The 22,198-nt window shown below is 45.3% G+C and overlaps 1 protein-coding gene across 7 annotated transcripts in view; it reads right to left on the reverse strand.

Annotated features, from left to right (window-relative positions):
• The window catches only part of shank3a (SH3 and multiple ankyrin repeat domains 3a), a 111,924-nt gene that overhangs the window by 50,417 nt on the left and 39,309 nt on the right, over positions 1–22,198 (reverse strand). For 4 of the 7 annotated variants that reach the window (XM_029841471.1, XM_029841470.1, XM_029841468.1 and 1 more), the window contains exons 3-8: positions 19,848–20,051; positions 16,555–16,626; positions 2,907–3,015; positions 2,437–2,588; positions 1,305–1,472; positions 829–945 (exon numbers count right to left, since the gene is read on the reverse strand). In XM_029841471.1, the coding sequence (XP_029697331.1) occupies positions 829–945; positions 1,305–1,472; positions 2,437–2,588; positions 2,907–3,015; positions 16,555–16,626; positions 19,848–20,051 (822 nt within the window). Of the gene's footprint in view, positions 1–828; positions 946–1,304; positions 1,473–2,436; positions 2,589–2,906; positions 3,016–3,609; positions 3,801–11,941; positions 12,234–16,554; positions 16,627–19,847; positions 20,052–22,198 lie in introns of those variants that run through there. The other 3 variants (XM_029841472.1, XM_029841473.1, XM_029841474.1) reach the window with 3 other exon arrangements.

The following is a 22,198-nucleotide window of genomic DNA, read 5'->3' on the forward strand; positions in this document are numbered from 1 at the left end:
AGTAACACGAAATATGGCCAGAGGTTTATACTTCAACATTATTTCATGCTTGTGTTGCTGTCTTCAGAGGTGGTTCTGACCCATCTGTCCATTCATAGCTTTGCCTATTTGCTTGGATGGAGTTTGGCAAAGCCTTTAAAATAAATGTGGGAAAACAATTTTGATGTGGCTGCAGACAAAACAGCAGATGCCGAATTTACGATGGTAAAAGCGCATTATAAACGTTGCATATTCAAAACTACAGCTGCAAACCCCAGTATCTTTTCTGATTCTTTATTATTCTTTATCCAAACAGATTCAAAGGATTTGACCCGGAAAACGTTTTATTTGTTGCGATATGCTGCGCATAAAGAACATGACCAGGAAATTGAGCCTGAGGATCAGTAAAGTGCAAACTTGATCTTTGCTCTGCATGCTCAACATTAACCATTTTAACTAAACAGCGCACAAATAGTCACCTCGAACATTTTCATTGTGTTTTGCCTCCTTTTTTTTGTTCTAAATTGCAGCACGTACGGTTTAATCACCCTTCCTGTCATTTATTCCTGATACTTGTTTGTTTTGGTGTCACGCCGACACTTCTCCCGCTGCACATTTAATCCATTATAACAACAGAGTGGAGAACACCAGCAGGTAAAAGACACCTCTGCTTCACACAGCCATTAAACACAAGTGTGCACGTGAAGTTGATGTGAAAACACCAGCATCACGTGGACGTGACACTTAAAAAAAACACCTGATACAATAGTAATAATAATAATAATTCCAGCCTTAATGTGAAGCAGGAGGACATCAGAACACAAAAAGCAGGATTTAAATGGTCTTCACCTGGTTGTAGAGAGCACACACATGCAGGGCAGTGTTTCCAGATGCATTCTGGGCACTCATGTCAGCTCCGTAGAACAGCAGGTGTTCCAGGTGTTGCACGTGGCCGTATCGGCAGGCCTGAAAGCAGAGACTCACGCTCAACTCACAATAAAGCAACAATAAACAAAAGGGAAATTGAGGAGTTGTTTGTATGTCTGCACACTTTCATCAACATCCATCATCTGAAGTCAACGTGTATGTAAATGAAGTGTCCAGGATTGTGTTGTGCCACAAAAAAAGGGTAGAGATTTGGCCGTGGGAGTGGTTTTCCTAATATCAAGTTAATATGATCACTGTTATCTTTAAATAAAAGGGAAAAGTAGGAGGGCGCAGATGTTTGTGGCCATGGGGACCTTCTCAAGGAACAAAAACCAAGCCCTCAGACTGTGAAAAAGGCACGAGGAACTTGCCCGTTTCTGGAAAAGCGAGCCGTTTACCTGGTGTATCTCCTGCCAGCCGTTCTCATCCACGCAGCCGACCTGGGCGTGATCGTGCAGCAGCAGCTCGCAGCAGTAGGGGTCTCCTCCAACCATGGAGCTGTGATAGAGGGGAGTCAAACCTCGGCTGTCCTTGTAGTCCGGTGACGCACCCAGGTCCAACAGCGTCTGACAGAGTAGGAAGAAACACACATCATTTCCCCAGTACACAACGTGGAGGTCACACAGACCTTCAAATCTGAACCTCTTTATTCCTTCCAAACAAGGAAATAGGACCACGATCTGTGATGCCCATCGCATTTATAGTAAAGATCACATTGGATGCACATTTCTCCAGCAAGCCTTTAAAACGCTACCGGCATCATTTCGCGGCAAATGTAAACGTTGCCACGCCAACGAGAGGAAGCGCGAAGGAGGGTGACAGCTGAGAGCTGAGGTCGAGGTCATCCGAAAGAGCCGGGGCACTCGAGTGTGCAGCGTCTTCCTCTGCACGTGTTCATGATGGACACCAGAGAGGGGGGAGTCTGGCGTCTGCGTCGCAACCTCCTGCGAAACCCTTCACTCAAAATGTCAACATGTGGAAAGACCTCAGTTGGGTGTTCGCTGGAAGGCGGCGACCCAAACGAACCCTGTCTTTGGTTAAATGCTTTCTTCCTGTCGCGTTTGAAAGGCTGCTGCGGCACATTTGTCACCGATTCCGCTGACAATTCCGCTGCCACGCTCGTCAATGTGCTTCCTGTGCCGAATAATTTGCTTTGGGCTTTAAAACTGGGCCCAGTGACGTCAAATATGTTGACGGTGGTGTACAATGAAAGTGGAAATGACGAATTACAACATTAACATTTCTGACTCACCAGGAAATCAGTGAAAAAACCTTTCATTTGGATGACAAGCCTCAAATACCACATACGGAAAGGCCAGCCCAGCCCATTCAAGGAGCACTTGTTATGCCTCCTACAGTATATCAAGTAATTTGTCAAGCATCTGAACGTAATTGCTCAGATGTTATCTACTGGCGATCGCCTGCCTGCTGACGCTCGCTCACCCCAGGGGGAAGTTTCCAAGCAGGCATTTGAAGGGACAAATAAAGATGAGTCAGGGTTCCGGTGTGATCGGGGTGCGACGCACTCACTATAAGGGCCGTGTGGTTCTTGCTGCGCACGGCCTTGTGCAGGGCGGTGATGCCGTCCTTCGTTCGGAAATCCAGATGCGCGCCTCCGTTCTTGAGCACTTTGATGAGATCCGCGCATCCCTCCAGCTTTGCTACCAGCGTTAAGGGACATTCTGAGGGGGAGCGAGCAAACAATTAAAGGAGAAATGATTCAATTATCCACATTTGGTGGAAAGTTAGAGGAAGTTCCGGGGACTTGGACAACTGTTTTGGCTCCTTCGCTTCACGGCTCCACTGTCAGACCACAGGTCAGCCAACAGGGAAATCGCCTCCAAGGCTGGACAATTATTTGTATAAACTTGAGGAGATTAGCAGGACACGTAATCCCATTCTGGCCAGCATGCAGATGGCTCATTTCAGAAAATCCAAATCATTCTGGAGTGAAATTGGGGAGAGTGACAGCCGGAGAGAAACCCGGCACATTCCCATACCTCCTGTGTCTGGATCATGGAAGTTGGGGTCCAGGCCTTTATCCAGGAACCTTGAAACCTTTTCGATGTTCCTCTGCTGCACATGCTCCATAAACTTCTTCAGATTTGCCTAATGGAGGGAGACGGAGGGGAAAGGGGATGGGGGAAGCGGAGAGAAAGACAGGCGTGATTGGGTGATGTAAGACTGGGGAGGGGGATGTTTAATAATGCAGTTCTGAGATGAAAGCTGCTTTCTGCTTCTCTTTGAAAGGATGTAGTCCTGTGCCGTCATGCCAAGCAAATGGCCCATGTGCAGCAAGTATGGAAGCGTTGTGAGGATGGACAGAAAGAGGAGGAGGAGGATAAAACCGACACTTCCTCTCATACAGACGCACAACACACAAATAAACTTTCCATTGGGGTGGAATCCATCCTTGTGTTCACACTCACTTATTTTACATACAGTGATATTGAACCAATGCGAGTAAATGTTCTAAATGATAAATAATCACTAATCAGCAGTAACGGGTCCTTCGTTAACATCCTGCCTTATCTCAACCTTCCCCAGCTTCATAACTATATAAAATCCAGACAGGCAAAACCTCCCTGACACACACGCACACTACATTTTACACAGCGTAACACCTGAGCTCTTAACATTTGATGCCATTTGCTTTGGAAAGACGGGCAAACGTGCGCTCTCAGCCGCTGTTCCATCACTCACCGTGTGCAGCATGGTAGAGCCTGGATCCTTTCCTTAACCGTCACGCTCAGCACCTTCCGAATGTCACACACCCCCTTTTCTCTCCTCCTTTTCTTTGAGTCATCTGCAGCACACCTGCCTCCTCCAAGCCTCCACACACACGCAAGGCATACTGACACACAGCGCTGGGAGATGCCGACCGCCGCTTCCGACCATCTCCGAGTCCAACTGAGTGAAAGAAATTCACTTTGGTTTCCTCCTCGTTTTTTTTTGTTTTTTTTAAAATGCTCAGTGAGGCAGTTGTTATGGCGATGGCATACAAAGACGGCTCCGCCAGCCAATGTCCACGAGTAGGAAGATCACTGAGGTTTTTTTTGTTTGTGACGACGTGCGCGTGTGTGTGCGCGTGTGTGTGTATGTGTGCGTGTGTGTGTGTGCATATAATAGCTTGGAAATGCTATGAAGTGGTCGGGGGATGATTTGTAAAGCATCAGCTGAATGGGATGGGTGTTTTATTTCCTGCTGATCAATGGTCTGATAAACACTCTTGGTATTCTCTCCATCCTCTCTGCATCACACACACCAAGACGCACACATTCAGCTACGGTCAAGGACAACAGCGTGCTGGCACAGACTCAAAGCTGCGTGCACAAGTACGATAGTGACTGTCACAGTCTGACTTATTCTGATAGAACAACAGTCGTTAAAGGGAATCGTGTGTTTCAACACAATCCGATGAAAGGGACGTATAGAACAACCTCATCCGACTCAAATTCTCAGTTCAGCATTTCCAGATTTGCCCTATTTTTTATTTTTTTTAAATCTTTGGTGCATATCAAAAACACTGGAGCTTTGATGTCAGCACTTTCTTGTCCACTGTTTGATTCTGGTGAAAAAGAAAAAAATCTTCAGTTGCTTCAGACGAATTAGACGGAAGTTCAGCGATATAAACCTCAAACTGTTTCATGTAAAAGCGCCGCCTGTCAAAGAAAGATCTGCCTGTTCTATTTTAATTTTCATTCATCGTGGCAGCAGACGTGGGTGGTGGGCTAAAACCCTACAACCCCTTCAACCACATGTCAGAAAAGGCTCCTGCCTTACAAAGTTAAGTGGATGTTGGAGTCGAAGTAATACTTTAGCAAACATTTAGCCAATCGGTACCACATTCTGACAAATCCCCCCTAAGGGGAAACAGATTTTTCTATCCTTGTGAGGTCCTGTCTTTTCTCAGCACCAGAAAACTGCCAGAGAAGTCAAACACAGGGGTCTGTATGCTGGGGGTTGCATGCAAGATTTCATGCATGTATGCATGTGTGGGTGTGTTTCTATGAGTGTATGCCTGTGCGAATGTATATATGACCGTACATATAGTCCTATGCATGTATATATAGGTTTACATGCATGTGTCTGATTTAATATGATGCACAGATGAGTGTAGACATAACTAGAATGTTCACAAGAATATAAACGCGTGCCAAGTGACAACAGCTGACTACTATCCTGATTAATGTCTGCAGATGTAACACAGCTACTGGAAGTAATGTAAGTCACATCACCCCCACCCCCACCCATTCCAACCGAAAGACTATTGCACGGTTCTAAGATGCATCTGAGTCCTCTTTCACTTTGGAGGGAGAGATGCGCTCTTTGACTCTGTGTTTACGGCAAATGGAGGATCAGATGGCTGCATTCACCAGTTATCGCAAACAACCAGGAGCATTTTTGGAAAGTGACATTTGCCAGCTAAATCACAGCCATATAACTGATCATTAGAGCTTGATGGTTTCTCACCTTGAAGCGTTTGTGTCTCGTGGATGATGGACAGATGACACCCGTGTGAGCAATAAAGGGCCGTTTCTGAGACGCATCAACGCAGAAACAACAGTAGATGCTCAGAGACGCACATACTTAGATGTCTAAAGCAAAGCCCCAGTGAAGGCTGCACCGTGGTAAAGATGGATTATCTCTGCTGTGCTGATTAAGTTAAAAAGACACGCGAGACACACAAAAAATAGCAGAGAATGGCCGAGAGGAAGGCAGGAACGACATATAGTCTTTCATCCATCGACACTCAGCATCTGATGGCAATTTCCCAACATGTTAACGTAGGAAAATACTATCTGCTCGGCACTGGATTTGTTGGAAATATGATTCTTGTCTGTGTGTTATTTTCAGACCCGAACAGATACAAGAGAAAGACGGTAGCTTTCTGGTAGCTACTTCCTATACGGAAACAAATAAAACAGCACAATAGTGTGGCGAAATGTAGGTCGTACATCTGCTGTCTGAGAATAATCAAAGAATTTGATTTCATGAAGATTATTCCTGATTTTTCCGTTATTTGGCAGATTATTCCTACATTTCACCATTTCAAACAACGGTGGACTGTTGTTACCTGGATGAGGGGCCACAACAATTTATGTCTTGTTTGTACTGGTTTTAATAGGTTTTATTATCAGGTTTCTTCCACTCTTTAAAACCGTGGTCCTCCCGAAGCTCCTCACAAGGAGGACGACCTCCTCGGCAGCTCACATCCAGCTATATGTGATCCATACGGGCGCTGCCCTGACACTATCACTGCCCCATTTTTACACTCGTTACCACAGGGCTCTGTGGCCCTCCGGTCCCTCACAGCTGGCCTTCAGTGCAGTGAGCAGTAATTACAACGATCAAGTAAATGAAGCGCAGTCATGAATTGATCGCGTGAGCCTGCCTGGAAAATACACACATCCTCAGGAAGCATCACCAAGTGTGTGATGGGGGGCAGATGATTTAACCTGTCAGGGCTGTCAGAGCCAGCTGCGGTTCTGAGGCCACATCAGGAACGCTGGCTTCAGTCAGAGAAACTCACACACACGTGACTTCTGCAGGACCCAGGAGCAGGTCAGCTGCCAGCTGAGGCACGTGCGCGCGTCACGTTCTAGCTCACGAGCAAGGTTCCATTTATTGAGCGGTTCCCCGTGACGAAGAAACAGTTCATTGGAGTTTATGAATGGAGTGTAAATGTCAATAACCAGTAGCGGGATTCCTCTGTCAACCACTGTTTGTCTGCTGTGTCAAAAGGAATAACGAGTTTTTCGGAGCGCAGCAACACTTAAAGGATTACGCTACTTCACAGCTTCATGTGAAAGTTCTTTTTATATTTATTATCGTCTGAAACTATTGAACTGAGACTCTCACAAGGCCTAACATCTCTCAAAATACTGTTCATCCCTTTTTTTTCGGCGGGGGGGGGGGGGGGGGGGGGGGGGGGGGGTCTGGCAAATGGTTTAGCTAGTTTTATTTGTCGGTTTATTCTATAATTCATAGATTTATTGCATAGCAGTGACGGTCTAGAAGTATGTTCGTATTAAAAATGCAGCACAAGGATGTGATGTGGCAGAAGACATGGCACAAATGGGTCACGTGCACAGAAGAGGGAAAGAAGAAGCGCAACGATGTGGCAGGAGGAGAAAAAAGACATCTTATTATTATACTTGAAGCTTATAGGTTTTCAACTGGTAAAGCACTAAAGAGGCAAATATTTATTTTAAAAGCACAGGTGATTTGAGTGGGGGGAAAACACATACACTTTTTGTAGTTATCTGTTTTTCCTGCGTCTGTCCCTCTCCCTGAACCTGAAACCTCATCTTTGTTTCTTCTCTTATGGCTACTTCTGTGAAAAGCTCTCAGCAGGCTTTCATGACTGACCTCAATCAGAGCCGGGCAGAATGAAGCGGCTAATGAAGCAAGTTACACAGAGGGGGCGAACAGAAGAGGACATTCATGTTTGTCTGGCTGTGTTTGCTTCATTTTGATCCCCCTCTTGATTGGGGAGACTCACTGTTGTCGTGGAAGCAGTAGCAGTTCTCACCAATGTAATCCTGCTCTTCATCTATCATCAGTAGCTCCTGTGTCAGCCTTTCATTTGACATGGGACCCCTATAAATGTTCAGTTCTAAGTTCAAATTCTCTATTTAAAAAAAAAAAAGGTCGCGGCGCCTCCTTAATCCAGTATTGTGCCCAACCGTGGCTAAAGTGCTTAAAGTGTTCGGCTTTTAGCTGCAAAAAAAATGAGTGGATCGCAAGGACTAGGGTTTCCTCTGAAGGGACTCTTCAGCCTTTACTGTACAGCAAATAATAAATCATGGTAATATGATACACCTTAAGGGCCGATGAGAAGAGTAGCCACACACAAGAAAGTAATTGAGGTGTGAGGATATATGGTATTGCACTACCTTCCTCTTTCTCTCTCTCTCTCTCTCTCTCTCACTCATGCAGACACACACACACACACACACACACACACACACACACCAAACCAAATAAACACTTCCTGACTCATAGAGTCCTGCATTAAACAGAAAATCTATTCCTCCATGAGTGCAATAGAAAAAAACCATGTCGCTATAAGGTGTTGCTATAGCAACAACGTCGAACATGGTATTAGATTAAATGATTCTGTCAAACATGGAATTCATTTCCACACCTCTTTAGAAGGCTTAGTCTGCATTATGATATTCACACAATTGAGTGTCTTAATTTAAATAATCTGCTGCCCCTGCAGGGATTCCGTAGAGTTTCACGGTGTTTGCACCTCGCTCATTTGGAGGATCCTGCTCTTCCTATTGATGGTTTTGAAGGATTACGGAAGCAAAAAGAGAAAAGGATACAAAGATTGAGCCACCAAAAAGCCCCTCTGTGTTTGAGCAGAGAGCCGGTCTCCACCTGGAGCCCTGCCATCAGCTGACGAGGCACACACATACCAGCACGGTTCCAGTACGGTTCCCCTCGCCTGACTGCTGCCTCGCTTCCACGCCAAATTAAATTAGACACAGAGACAGATAACTAACGTGACCTGCTTTTAAAAATACTCATTTAACGCTCATATCAGATGCTGATGGCTGGAAATCTGAAGAGAGATCTAAACAGAGCGATATGACCTGACCTTGCTTTAAAAGTGCAGAAAATTTAACTCTGACAGAGAAATCCCTGAAGAACCCGAATCTACGGGTGTCTCATTCACATCGCTGGCAACGGGTGACCTGCGCAGGCTAAAATGTGACAGTTCCATTCACTCCTAATGTCAAACACGTTAGCATAAGTGCGGTGCGTCTAACCTCTGCAGCGCGGATCCTCGCGGCTCTTTCTGATCGCAGCAGCATGATGCCTCCTCGTTAAGTCTTTTCAGAAGCATGAACAGGAAAGACATGAGCCCTCTGTGTTTCACTTGATGGGACAGTTTGGACAGGTGAGTCCGTACGAGCTAAATGTGGCCGCGCGGCCCGAAGGCTGCAGTAAACACACGGCCTCATCAACACGCTCGCAAACATGCAAAGCTCGGGGCCATTGTTTGCGGATCCCCAAAACATTCTGCTGTCCATTCATTCAGGTCCACACAGCGCTCTGGCCGCGGCGGCCACTTGGCCTCGACCAACATTGTCTCATTGTGTGGTCCAGCCCTGGCTCCATTTTTCCCAACAGAAAAGAAACAACAAAACAGGAAAGTGAAACAGGTATGAGAATGATCCTATGAGGTCTTGACGCCACACAGGAAGCACAGCGATGATCTCAGTCGAAGGTTCATGATGTAGATCCACATCTCAGTGACATAAAAGGAGACCGATGGCCAATAAAAACCATTCCCATAAACTTTGGTGAATGCAGCTTCTCCCAGGTGTTACACAGAAGCCTTCTCAGGCAGCCAGGACAGATTCACAACATTACAGCTGCGAACCACAGGACACAGACTGTCTGAAACGAAGTTTGGGCGCACAAAAAAATGTGATTACGGCCATCAGCCAACCCCAAAACGAACCGCCACCAGTCCAGAGACTAATGCAGGAACCGTTCCTCTGGGTTGTTTCTGACAGCTGGATTAAACGACTAATTTTGGTGCACTGATGTTGGAGGAGAAGCTGGAGAAACGGTACAAACGGTGCGATGTCCACTAGCAGCAGACTGTAATTGGGGTGCTGGGAAGGATGGGAACTTCTGTGTAAACACAACGGAGCGCGTGTATTCCTAGATCTAGATTTAAAAATGCTCAATTATTTCTGTAGGCTGCTGACACTCTGATTACTTTTTTAATGTGGCTCATTCTGCAGCAGACTGAAGGATCGGAGCTGCAGTATAAAATCCGTTTGTGTCTCAAGCCATCCTGCAAGGAACACGCACAGCGGAGGAAGATGAACTTCACCAAAAGTCAATCATGCTTTGCATTAGCTTCCACACGCCAAGCAAGACATTTCTGCCTCAGGATCAGGATCCTGCACAAAAATCTGCAGAAATCCTTCCTTAAATTCTTGCTGGATGAATTTCACTGTTACCTTGTTCAATGGTATGAACACAAGCTAATTGGACAAAAACAACCACTGTTAAAATGGGCTGTTAAATGGGCTCAAACTGATCTGAAGAAAAGTTTTGGGTCCGCTGACATCTAAATGCCGACACATGTATGCATGACTCTGTGTTTTGTGCGTTTTTGTGTTAAGCAGGGCGGTGGGGGGTGGATGATGGGAATGCATGCTGTCATCAGAATCAAAGCGTCAAGAGAAAGAAAGAGCTGAATCAGGTCCAGTCATGTGCTCTAACGCCAGGACAGAGCAGGCAGGCAGCCTGCAGGGGCATACAGCAGGAGAATGAAACACAATTAAACAACTGAAGCTTACTGGGGTGAGACTTAACTCGAAATAGAGCTGAAAATATCAGACACACACACAGGGACACACACCCGTCCGCACACAGAGACACACATCTGAACTCTGGCTGAAAACAGTCCGAGAGTGAGGCCAGCCAGCAAGCTCCAGGCAGAAACAAGGAGTCTGTGGGTATTGTCTCTATTCAGCCAGATGATTATTAGAACACAATTGTACTTCGTGCCTCTGGCATCCTGCTCCAGTCTTGACTATTCATACTGCCTGACCCAGAATTATGGAGTCTGCTGCCAGCAGGCAGTATGGGGGCTCTGCATTATTATTTTACCGGGATTTAAACTTGGGTTGTGATTTAAGGATATAAATCCCCTTAAATGGAGAAATGGAGGGATGGATGTGACCTAAGCAGTTGTAGTCAGACATCTCAGGTGGTGAGAGACACCTGAGGTGTCGTGGAGACGTGAAAGTGCGGTTTTGTGTTATTTCAAAAGCAGGTGAGATCAACTGACTGGGCTCTTTCTGCTGCCGTGCTGCAGTTTGGGTTTAAAAAATGAGGCGCTACAGTCGGGCTGACAGTTCTCCCTCCTGCACCGGCGTAACGCTGAACTCGAATGACAAAAAACTCCATTATTTGAACATTAACTAACCAGTGAAAGACACACAGAGTTTATCAGCTATGTGTGTTATGGATGGCCTGGGGTTACAGCCCAAGCGAACCAACTCTAATATCTGCAGAGACTGATTGTCATTCTCAGATATATATGAAATTCACCATCAAGAAGCAACAAAAGGTATTTTGCTAACAGTGGGGCCTGCTCATATCAGCTCATATCACATATAATATTAGACTTTAGCGCATAGTCTAGCATTGCTGTCACTGACTGCTTGTGCCCGTGCACAACGTTCTCCTCCTCCAACAGAGGTGGATGCCCCCAGCACACAAAGACGCTCCACCGACACTCCGAAGTGAAAGCCAGAGGCTCCGACCCGGCCTCCCGACCCTCCACATCTCCCTCCTATCAACCACTCACGCTGTGGAACAGAACCACGGTTGGAAGAGAGTTTCCACCGCTCCGGAGGATCGATACAAAATTATGGAGTTAGATTTAATGTTGCGGCATCTCGTGCGGATATGACATGTCACAGTATCAGATTATTGAAGGGTTCGCTCAGTTCAGGATGCGGCTCCTCAGCGACCACACATTTACACCAACACAGATCATATGTGGGAGTTCAGCGTTACAACCGAGCCTTTTTACAGTTTTGTCTCCATGCCAGAGCGAGTCAGTCGGGGCTAAACTGTGACCCCGGCTGCCCGATCCCCTGGCAGATCCCGAGAGCCCAACTTCCAAGCTGACCACGTACGTACAGGGAGCCCCGCCACCCATGCAACAAGCGCCACACCAAATATCCACGACACAGCTGTCATATCACACACGCGCCCTCGTGTTGGCGTCCACGGCGAGCGTGTGAAGTAGTGCTGAGAGAAACATTAGCATTCTGTCAGGGTTTGAGTCAACACTGCACCAGCCAAATATGCAGCAGGGCATAACAACCACAGGCAGAGAGCGAGGTAAGAGGACAGGTACGGGACTGGGGGTCTGTGAATAATTCAAGATAATACGAAACACACAGGGGGGTGGGGTGGGGGGGCATTTTTAAACTACAAATATGTCAGAATGAAATCAAAGAGAAAATAAAAAGTGCATTTGAGGTACCTTACTATTGAGTTTGGCCTTGGCTTCTTTAGTTTTTCTCTCCTTTTTCTCAGCTGCTTGTCTTCGGCCCAGAGCGGATCCCATCTCACACACTCCCTGTTACACATGCACTCCCTGGGGGGTCAGCTACAGAGCCAGCACCAAAACATCCTCCGCATGGCCATGTCCAGTCCCCCGCCTCTTCTCCTCACTCTCTCCTTCGCCACCCCTCGTCTTGTCCGAGCAGCACGCGCGCGCTCACATGGCCACTCGCACAAACCCCTCACCCCGACAAGGACACGCGCGCCAACTCCTATCCGTGCACAGGGAGACAAAGAGAGAGAGAGAGATGGCAGGGGGAGAAATTGCGGGATGTTAGAGAGAAGAGTGGGAGGGTTGGGGAATGAGAGCAAAACCAGAGGGTGGGGGGGGGGGGGGGAAGAGGGAGGAGTGAACACATAAGATAGAGGGAGGCAAAACTGAAGTATCAGATGAAAAGGACAGTATGTTGGGCACATAAATGTTTGTTTTTTTAAAGAATGGACAGAAGAAAACAGAGAATGAAACTCCAGAACAGATGTGAAAATGCTGCCGGATGTGGAAAGAGTAGCAGGAGACAGTGGGAGATGACGTCAGAACCAAGGAACCAGTATAATCATCAACTCAAACCTCAATCAATGTCTCCCTGTGCACGCACTGGTCGTGTAGGTTGGGGCCATGCAAGAGTCCCGTATGTGACCTCCTACAAAGCCCCTGCAGTAGCAATAACGGAGGCTTTGGAAGCTCCCGCGCTGCATAAATATCACAAGGACAAAGATCCACATTCTGGCTGGAGTTTCAGCCAACATAATGCAGGAATTACCCCTTCATCCGTAATAAAGGTGTGGGCGGAATAAGGCGAATTCTGCTTTCCCACACATGACAAACACTAAACTTTCATATTAGCTTTGACTTAGTTTGAGCTTCACGGTGCCTGTGTGTGTGTGTGTGTGTGTGTGTGTCTGTGCCTGTGTGTGGTTCAATAATAGCAGCACATGCGGAATCCCATTGCTCCAGCGGTGCAGCATCCGTGACCACATTACCAAATAGGGCGTCACTAAATGCTATCCACAACTGTATATGCCTCTTTGGCTCCTTCTACCCCCCACGTCTCCTGGTGCCAAGTGCTTTTACTCATAATTAGACTGTATATAGAGTATAGCCATCCATCCATCCATCCATCCATCCATCCATCCATCCATCCATCCATCCATCCATCCATCCATCCATCCATCCATCCATCCATCCATCCATCCATCCATCCATCCATCCATCCATCCATCCATCCATCCATCCATCCGTAAGACGACTCTGTTGGGGGAATTCTGACCAGTTAATCTGATGAGTTTGATGAACACGGGTGACATCAACTGAGCTTTAAATGCAACATTCCTCCCCCCGAGATGTTGCTTGAACACGTTTTATGTGATGTCTGCTGTGCGTAACGCACCCTTTTGAATGCACCAGCGCGGGGCCAGAAAGACGTTTACTCATTTGCCAGATGACCAGATTAAAAACGCCATCTTGTTCTATTTTTATAGTATATAACAGCTAATCATCACCTCATGACTGAAATAATTAAGGTATATGGAAACAATCTATTTTATAATTCCAGGTTTTAATTATCCTACGACGGAAAACTCCAGAGACGGGGAGCGTTCGGCACTTTTGATATATCATTACGTTAAAAGGGCCCGTGATATTTTTAACGTTAATCTGTCGTGCTTTCTAAAATCTCAGGGAGCTCATTTGAATATCAATCTTTCCAAATTTAAATACACATGCAAAAAGAGGTTTTAGTTTTAAACTGGAAATATTATCGCAGTCCTCAGGCCACCCAGGAAAAGACAAAGGACGCCAACGAAAGCGAAACAGCGGTGTCTGACGTGCAAACCTCAAAGCCTAGTTTCAATTTTTATTAGTACAAGATGAAAAAAAGGGAGCGAAATGTTTCTATAATGGAAGCTCTGTCGTTTACAAAGAAAGCTGCATTCTACAGCTCTGTCCATCACATGGCTGTCTGCCCACACCAGCAACCCACACGCTCTTCTCTCCCCCTATAAGTAAAGCTTTGAAATATTCTACATTGGCCGGATACCCAGGACAGTTTTGTGGTGAGTTTAAGGTGAAACGAGGAGGGGGCATATAGGAAAATGCTATCAATTATGACCTCATTTGAAATGGCGGCCTGCGGCAAATGAGCACCACGCCAGCGAAGTAGGCTAATGTTTGACCTGACCCTCGCAGGGGAGGTTTTGCGGCAGCCGTGGCCGTGGCTGCCAAGGCTGGGAACGTCAAGCACGGCAGGATTTCCCTCTTTAACCCAGGAAGTCATTATGCAACGAAAGCAAATTTAGAACTCGGTCTTAAAAAGACACGTCAGTGCTTTAATTACCAAATTTCCTTGTTTTCATTTAGTCCATATAAAATAGCACTGATGCACATATGTGTCACTTGATTGGCGGGAGGAATAAATATGCAGCAACACTGGTCCTTCTATTCCATTTCATTTAATGTTTTACAAAATATTGACAACAAAAATGTGATTAAAGTGACTGCCTTGACTTCTCTTCCTGCTCTATTTCCTTTCTATTTTATGTCTCAACAATGATTATCAGCCGCTAAAAACTGTCACACACGTCTAGAATGGATGAATTTAGGGGCTGTTTGCCCATTCAGGTGTTTTCTGAGTTTTAAACACTTTTATTCCCCCGTGTTAGGATGATTTATTGTTTATCGCCGAGGCTCGCTTGAGCGCCGTTTGTGCTTGAGCCACCGTGTGATTCATCCATCTCATCACTTTCTACATCTCATTTTCTACAGTGCTCCTCATTTTCTGTCTTGTCGATAGCATCAGCAGAAGTGCACCAGAGAAACCGCTCATTTATTATACACCAGACGAGTGTGTGTGTGTGTGTGTGGGGGGTGGGGGGGGGGGCGCTCAAAAGTTTAACTCCTTTCCAAGAAACCTTTGCAGTGACATTTTCAAAGAGCCGCGCTCGGACCAGGGACACGGTTATCATTTGGGGCTGGCGCCTGGTTTGTAAATGTATTAAAATAGCAAAATTTACCACAATTTGCAAAGTTGTTTATTTACAGCGAACAGCAGCAGATTATAGTAAGCATCGGCACGCTGAAAACTCCAAAAGAGTGTCCTCCTTTAAAACTCACAATAATAAAACAACATTTTTTACAGGCTTTTGTCGGGTTTATTAAAGTCATATAAAGTCAAGTACATAAGAAAACAAGGTTCATAAAACAAAGATCAGTTGTTCTTAAATCTCCTCTGTCGTTGGAGCTCTGACTATCTCAGCCATCAACAGTGTCACAGACCCCCTGCACACACACACACACACACACGCACACACGCACGCACACACACACACACACACACACACACACACACACACACACACACACATTTCCATTCATCCCAAACTAAAAGCTGCTTTAATACTATTAAATAGTTTGATTATATCCATTTTGCACATTTAATGGAGAAGGCGGAGCCACAGCTGAGAGGTGACGTTTGTATGGATGGTGATCTGTTCTGAAGCGGACCTGTGGTGATATTTCAGCCTGACGATGCAGATAATGCTCTCGATTCTTCCTGCTGTCCGTGTTATTGCAGTGTGATCGAGACGCTGTCTTCCATTCATGATGTGCAGCTAAACCCAAATGCTAACCAATGCATGCTGAAGTGCCACGGGCTCCCTTCTGACCCCGGGTCAGCGCCGCGGTCACAGTCAGACAGTCCTCAGATATCTTATCATCAGTGATTCTCAGGCCGAGTCAGAAACACCTGCATAGGTCTGATATCGTGGACAAATAAGCTCCTCCAGCATGTGTCCTCCAGCTCTTATACATAAAACTGCAAAGTACTCTGGACACAATAAAATACAGAGGGCAGAGATCGTATCTGATCCACACTGCTGCATATTCCCACTGGGCATCATAGGAATGATTTATGGAGAAAAGAAGCCCCAACAACTGTAGAACACAGCATTTAAGTATTGTATAACTGGATGTATGGAATGGTTGTGTCTAAAAATATAAATCAGTTTAAAGCAGAACAGTTTTCTCAGTATGACTTGTTTTCAATTTCAGGCCAACTTTATTTATACAGCCATGGCTACAACCCAGAAACCAACAGTGTTCGAGGTTTAAAATAAAAAACATATATACAAATATAATCAAATAAAAAAGCAAAGTCAAGTTTGTAATAATGTGTCCTCTCCATGTTTCCGCTGATGCACATACATTTAAAATGTACACTTTCTAGGTAGCTCACACACACACACATGCATGCACGCACGCACACACACACACACACACACACACACACACACACACACACACACACACACACACACATACTTCTGTGGTGAATGTGTGTGAAAAGGTGCGTTTAAAGACATGTTTCTAGCATCTGAGAGGTGGTTGGAAATTGGGCAATTTGGCTGGCGTCATCAGGTATTCCCGGGGTTAATTCACGGATTAAAACTGGGAACTATCATCATTTGTATCCAAAGACCTTCAGATGCCGCATACACGTTCCGCAGCAGAACGTGAGCGCGCTCAGCGTTTGCTCTTACCTTCGTGTGAAGCTTAGACAGCTGCTTTTCATCGAGGTGAGTCTGGGTGTAGACACGTCTTTTGTAACGGAACTGAAACACAAGAACAGGAAGTCAGCTGACTTTGTGTCTTGTCCTTCACATTTGTCCATCGGCAGCAGTTTTTGCTCCGTCGGTGGTGATTTTTTATTTTATCTTTTACTAAACTTCAAAAGAAAGCAGCTCAGAGCAGCAGGTCATTCCCATCCCAAGCTCCTGGACAAAAGCTCTCCATGATGGGCTTGGATGAAATACACACAACATGTGAGCATTATTGTAGCAAAAGTATCTGTAGATGCCTGACAGGATCAGCAAATGCCTCATGAGATTTGCAAATGGGCACGCGCATTCAGAAGTGTGAAAACATTTGCTTCAACTGCCTTTGTGCTAAGAATTTCAACAGATTAAAGTTGGTGGGACTCCCTTTAAACCAGACATTGTACACTTAGCGCCTACTGGTGGTGGGAAAGTGTACAGCAAGGCTGGAAAACGGAAATCCTCCATATTTCCAGATGGCTGGAAGCAAATATGGATCAGCACAAGAGTAGCTAAAGTCACGTGTAAAAACTATCGACTACTGAGAGACTGCCTGACCTGTAATTGATGATTTGATTTTCATTTTTAGCCCCAACAGTAAAATAACACAACTTATTTTCAGCCAGTGACACACATTTTTTAGCTTGATCTTCACATTTGCAGATTCTTTTTTTAACACACATCTGAGCACATTTAAAAATCATATTGGCACACTATATCACACTTTTGTAAACACATTACTACAATAATGCCCCGCATACAATTCACCTGTGTGCTGATTTTATGTATGAGTGCGTTAACACGCTGCAGTTTTGAAGTTGTAACAAGCTGGAAATGATCCTGCAGGTTTTGAGAACATTTGTTCATAACTAGAGCTGAATGCCAGGCTGGCAGACAGAGATGATTTGTTCCATTTAAAAAGAATAAAAAACGGGAATGACTCAACACAGAGGAGGTGCCACCATCTTAAAAGTGTCAAGCTGAGCAAAGCATTTTGAGATCATAATTCAAAACAGCTACTTCTTTATAGCTGATGCATAAATAATTAGGCGCTTAAACCTGGTGAGTTCTGCTGTAATAAATGGAGAAGTTGGTCACGCAGAATACGATCATAACAAGTGCTTTGTAAAGAATAACAAAGGATCACGATGCTGCTAATACACACAGTGATTAAGCAAGTAGTGAATAGTGAGTTTGGGTGCTATTAGGACAACTTTAGTAACCTGGACTATGCAAATTTAACAACAAAATGTAATCTGCAACGTGCCCCAATCGTTAATTACAGTAATTAAACCATCTTGATTTTGTTTCTATCCCCATTTTATCTAAATGTGTAAACATATGGATATGTTATAATATGCACAATTAAGAGGGTTGCAATGTTTTACTTTAATTTCTGTGTACAATTTTTCATTACCCACAGTTATAAGTGCACGTTAAGAGCGCCCAGTAAAAATGTGCCCTAGTCGCACACGTTGCTTCGAGAGTCTGGCCCAACCGACCCTGTAATTAATTAGCAGTGATTAATTCGCTTGGCATCAATTAAGATTTAAAGTTTGGTTCTTTATTGCCTGTTTGCAATGTTTTCTTTTACAGTATTATGAGAATAAATAATAGGCACTACAATATTCTTCAATCTGCTTTCTTATGAGTGCAATAAGTGAGATTAAAGAATAACCGCCAGACAAAATTCAATACCTTCACTGCAACCTTCTCATCCCATCACAGTCACTCAAACCCGCAGCAAATTTCACAAACACGTCCAGACAAGCGGCATTTCTGGTGACTTGTTTCAGGCGGCCGGCACTCATAATAAATTCTAACCCTTTGGGGAGCACAATTCCTGTCAGGTGGTGGAAGGCAGAGCTGGGTGGAAGACTTCTGGGATTGGCTGTAATCAACTCTATGACAGATGAGATAAGGTGTCCTACACAAATTCCCCCCCGTGCATTTACAACCTAAGGATTCTGGCCCGCCTTGGAAATGAAAATAGACCATCAGCGTTATGTGGACCAGCTCCGAGGTGATGTAGGGACGAAGGGGAAATGGGGCTGATTCTCTATAGGCGTGCAACATTTTCCAAAGAGGAAAAGCAAGTATCAGCGCATGGCTCCAACACAACCGCTAATGCTAGCACGCACACCATGACCTTTGCCCACAAATGGCCAGCTAATGCTATCAAACCAGGGCAGCCTCCTCTGTAATTGTTGCTGTCGAGACCCAGTCAGCGGGTGCCGCTATCAGCCGGGTTTTCTGTCCCCCCAGGCGCTTAACGGCTTTAACTGAGGTGAGAGGGATCCCAGGTTGTCTACCTGGTAGCTCAGAAAACCCGGATTGCATTTTCGCCCTCGAGGACTTGGTTTCAGCATCCCTACTCTAGAGTAGGTCGTAAACTGGGCTACAGCACCTTCTGAAACCTCCAGAACTTTGGACCACTGCTGTTTTGCCTCCTAGCAACGTACAAATTCAACCTATAAGGACTATACCTGCGATAAGAGATTGGTTATACCCTGATGTGACCAGAGGAGACACATGCAAAAGGTATAGTGTGATGAAGAACTATCCCATCGTTACTGGAGTATTTCCACAATCCTCCATTTTCCTGGACAACAGATAAACAGTTAGAGATTCTAAACTGTATATTCAGATCAAATCTCAAAGAATAAAGAAAAGAGTAACTCGGTTTGGTAATATAAACATTTGCACCCCAAACAGAGGAGAGCACAATTCATAAAGGGATTCAGATCCTGATTTCCAATCCAAGCTGGAACTGTGAAAACCGCTATTAATGAAAATCTCAGTATCCTCCGTGCATCAGGGAACATTAAACTGCGGCTCAGAGGGCAAAATAAACCATAATATTAGATTCCTCATCCCTCTAATGCAACATTAAACCCGTGGAAAAAAGGAGTGACAGGCGAGAACCTTTACTTTGTCTTTTGTTTATGTCCGTATTTCTGACAGAAAAAAGCAAGCAAACAAAAAAGACGGACAAGCGCCGCAATTATGAGGGAGAGATGAGAGCAGCTCCAGACGCCGCGGCGTCGCAGAACGCAGCATTGAGCGTTAGTGCAGCCATTATGACTGACACACCGTGAAAACACAAACTGATGGGGGGGACTGCAATACCAACCAGATCATCCCAAACACCACTGAATTGGGTAATTAAAAAAAACACCTCCTTCCTGCCAGCAGTGAGCCCTCCATAAAGGCTCAGACAGTCATACATCCATCCTCACCTCCAGATATGGTACAGGAGCGAGGGAGGGGAAGGGGTATTCTCTTAGCTGCCGCTCCTCATCCAGAAACTTGCCCGCTTTGCCGTTGTAAGCTGGTTGGAAAAGGCCATAGTTGAGTACATCCTTCAGGCTCTGGTTGAGGGTGCACAGGATCCTCCGCTTGGACAGCCAGATGGGTGCGTCCACGTTGAATTTCAGACATTTCTGGAGGAGCGAGAGAGAGAGAGAGAGTCAGAGTGATGCTTTAGGGACAAAACAGGGACGATGAAAAGTATGTTAGAATATTAGATTGTTCAGGGCAAAGTGATTGTATTATCCACAATATCACCAACGAACGACCCAAAAAATTCGGAATGGGACCGATGGAAGCAAACGCACCATGCCAGGATCCAGGTTGGGAGTATTTAGCTCACAGTATTCACTCAGATCGGCTTCTTTTATAATTAGAATGTATTTTTTCCCTTCCTGTCTGGTCTTGCTGTACCTTTCTGCGTGTTCTTCCCGATTTAAATCTCCTTGTTTCTGTCCATTTGGAATCCTGTACAAAGTTTTGAATCCCAAACTGTTCCTCTTTCTGCATTTGGTCCCAAACTGTGATCCATTCGGAATCCAATTATTTAACGAGACACTGATTCTTCTGCTTTCCAGTGGGTAAAAACCAGGGGAACAACAACAACACCACTAACTCGCACACTCGCATGCGGCCTGCAGCCAAGCGTGCATGTCTGTGGACGGTTGGAGATAATCAGGTGGGGGAAACTCTCCAGGGAAACTGTAAACTGGAGCTTCAGGGGGGGGGATTGGCACAAGCAAAGCAACAACAGACTTGGGCTCAGGAAGGAAGGATATCACCAATGGATCGTGATCAGAGCATTAAGATGTCAGATTTCCTTTTAAAAATGAGCAGAAATAAACCTCCCACAGCCTCTCGTGTTCCAGAAAATCAGCTCACCTTTCTTTTGCTAAAAGCATCACATATGAACTTTAATTAAGAGGCCATATAAAGACACTCGTGGTGATATGAAGATGTTTGTACTTTCACATCCGGTGTGTTTATATCTGACTATAATGAACACTTTAGGCCATTTAAAAGGCTTGAATATGGACGTGATGCAGGATCTGGATGAAGATGCTGCTGCACAAAGGCAGCTCTCAGCTGAAACACTGGGAACAATGTAAGATTCCATCAACTATGGCATGTTTGTATTTCAGACCCACGTATCCCAAGGTTGGATGCAATTTCCCTTTTACTGATCGCTAATCACAGAAAAACAAAGGCAGCATCAGACGCACATTCAAAAGTATAGAAGATGGCTGTAAAGCTGAGATCTACATGCTTCTTCCCCCTCTCTTGATGACAGGCGTCGCTCTGTCGCTCCTGTCGGACAGAGAAGCATGCAGAACGCTGCCAACGTCCAACAGTGTCAGTTATCACTGACAGGCTCAGGGCAGACAGGACATTTTCGGCTCCCGCTCCCTCTGCGGACCTCTGGGCTTGTTATAAGGTCAATAGTGCAGCGTTTTTCTGATACCTCGTGTTTCAGACGGCGCGGTGACCTACTTAAGCGGAAACACAACCTGAAGCTGCTCTGCTTGTTCCGCTCGTCGTCTTCCAAAACTGCGCCGGCCATGGACCATGTTGAATCCTGCTCCTGACTGTACACCTCAGTCAAACTCCGCAGGTCCCTGCAGGCCATGGGGGATTTAAATTATGGATAAGTCATTATTTTTAATAAATGAAAAATCTTTCACGCCGAAGAGAAATGTGCAGAAATTGTTTTCTGTCTAATATCCAGTGAAACTAATCAGCTCTGGCTGTTGCTGCAGGTAGTGTGATTAATGCCGCCATTGGTAAAGATGCATATTTATTTATACAACTGTGACCCCCTCTATCAATCAGGGCCAGATCTCACAGAAGTATCACTCAGAATGGCCTCATTTATGCTCAAAACACAGATTAAACACGGTGGTTCTACAAAGATTCTTCACAATTTCAACTTTAAGCCTGTTATATTGACCCCAGCATCATCGTCCTGTGATGCCACAATGGATTATTGTTTGTCTTGAGCTGCTAATACTTTGTATATCGCCACCACATAAGCGTTCTAAGGCTCCAGGGAGCACAGACACCCTCCCGTGTCTCAGTTCATCTCATTTTGGCATCCAGTTTTGTATCGACTGGCTGACCCCGGAGGTTCTGCGGCATCACTTACAGCCGAGTATATAAAGGTTAATTGGATCAAACGTAGAAAAAGGATGAGCAATGACTGAAAAATGAGAGGCTAGGCCTCCACACAGAGCAGCCGCAGGAGTGGAATCCAGTGCAGAGAACTGGAAGTATCCGTCTGTAA

The sequence above is a fragment of the Takifugu rubripes genome, chromosome 9, assembly GCF_901000725.2.
Source record: "Takifugu rubripes chromosome 9, fTakRub1.2, whole genome shotgun sequence".
Taxonomy (NCBI): Eukaryota; Metazoa; Chordata; class Actinopteri; order Tetraodontiformes; family Tetraodontidae; genus Takifugu; species Takifugu rubripes.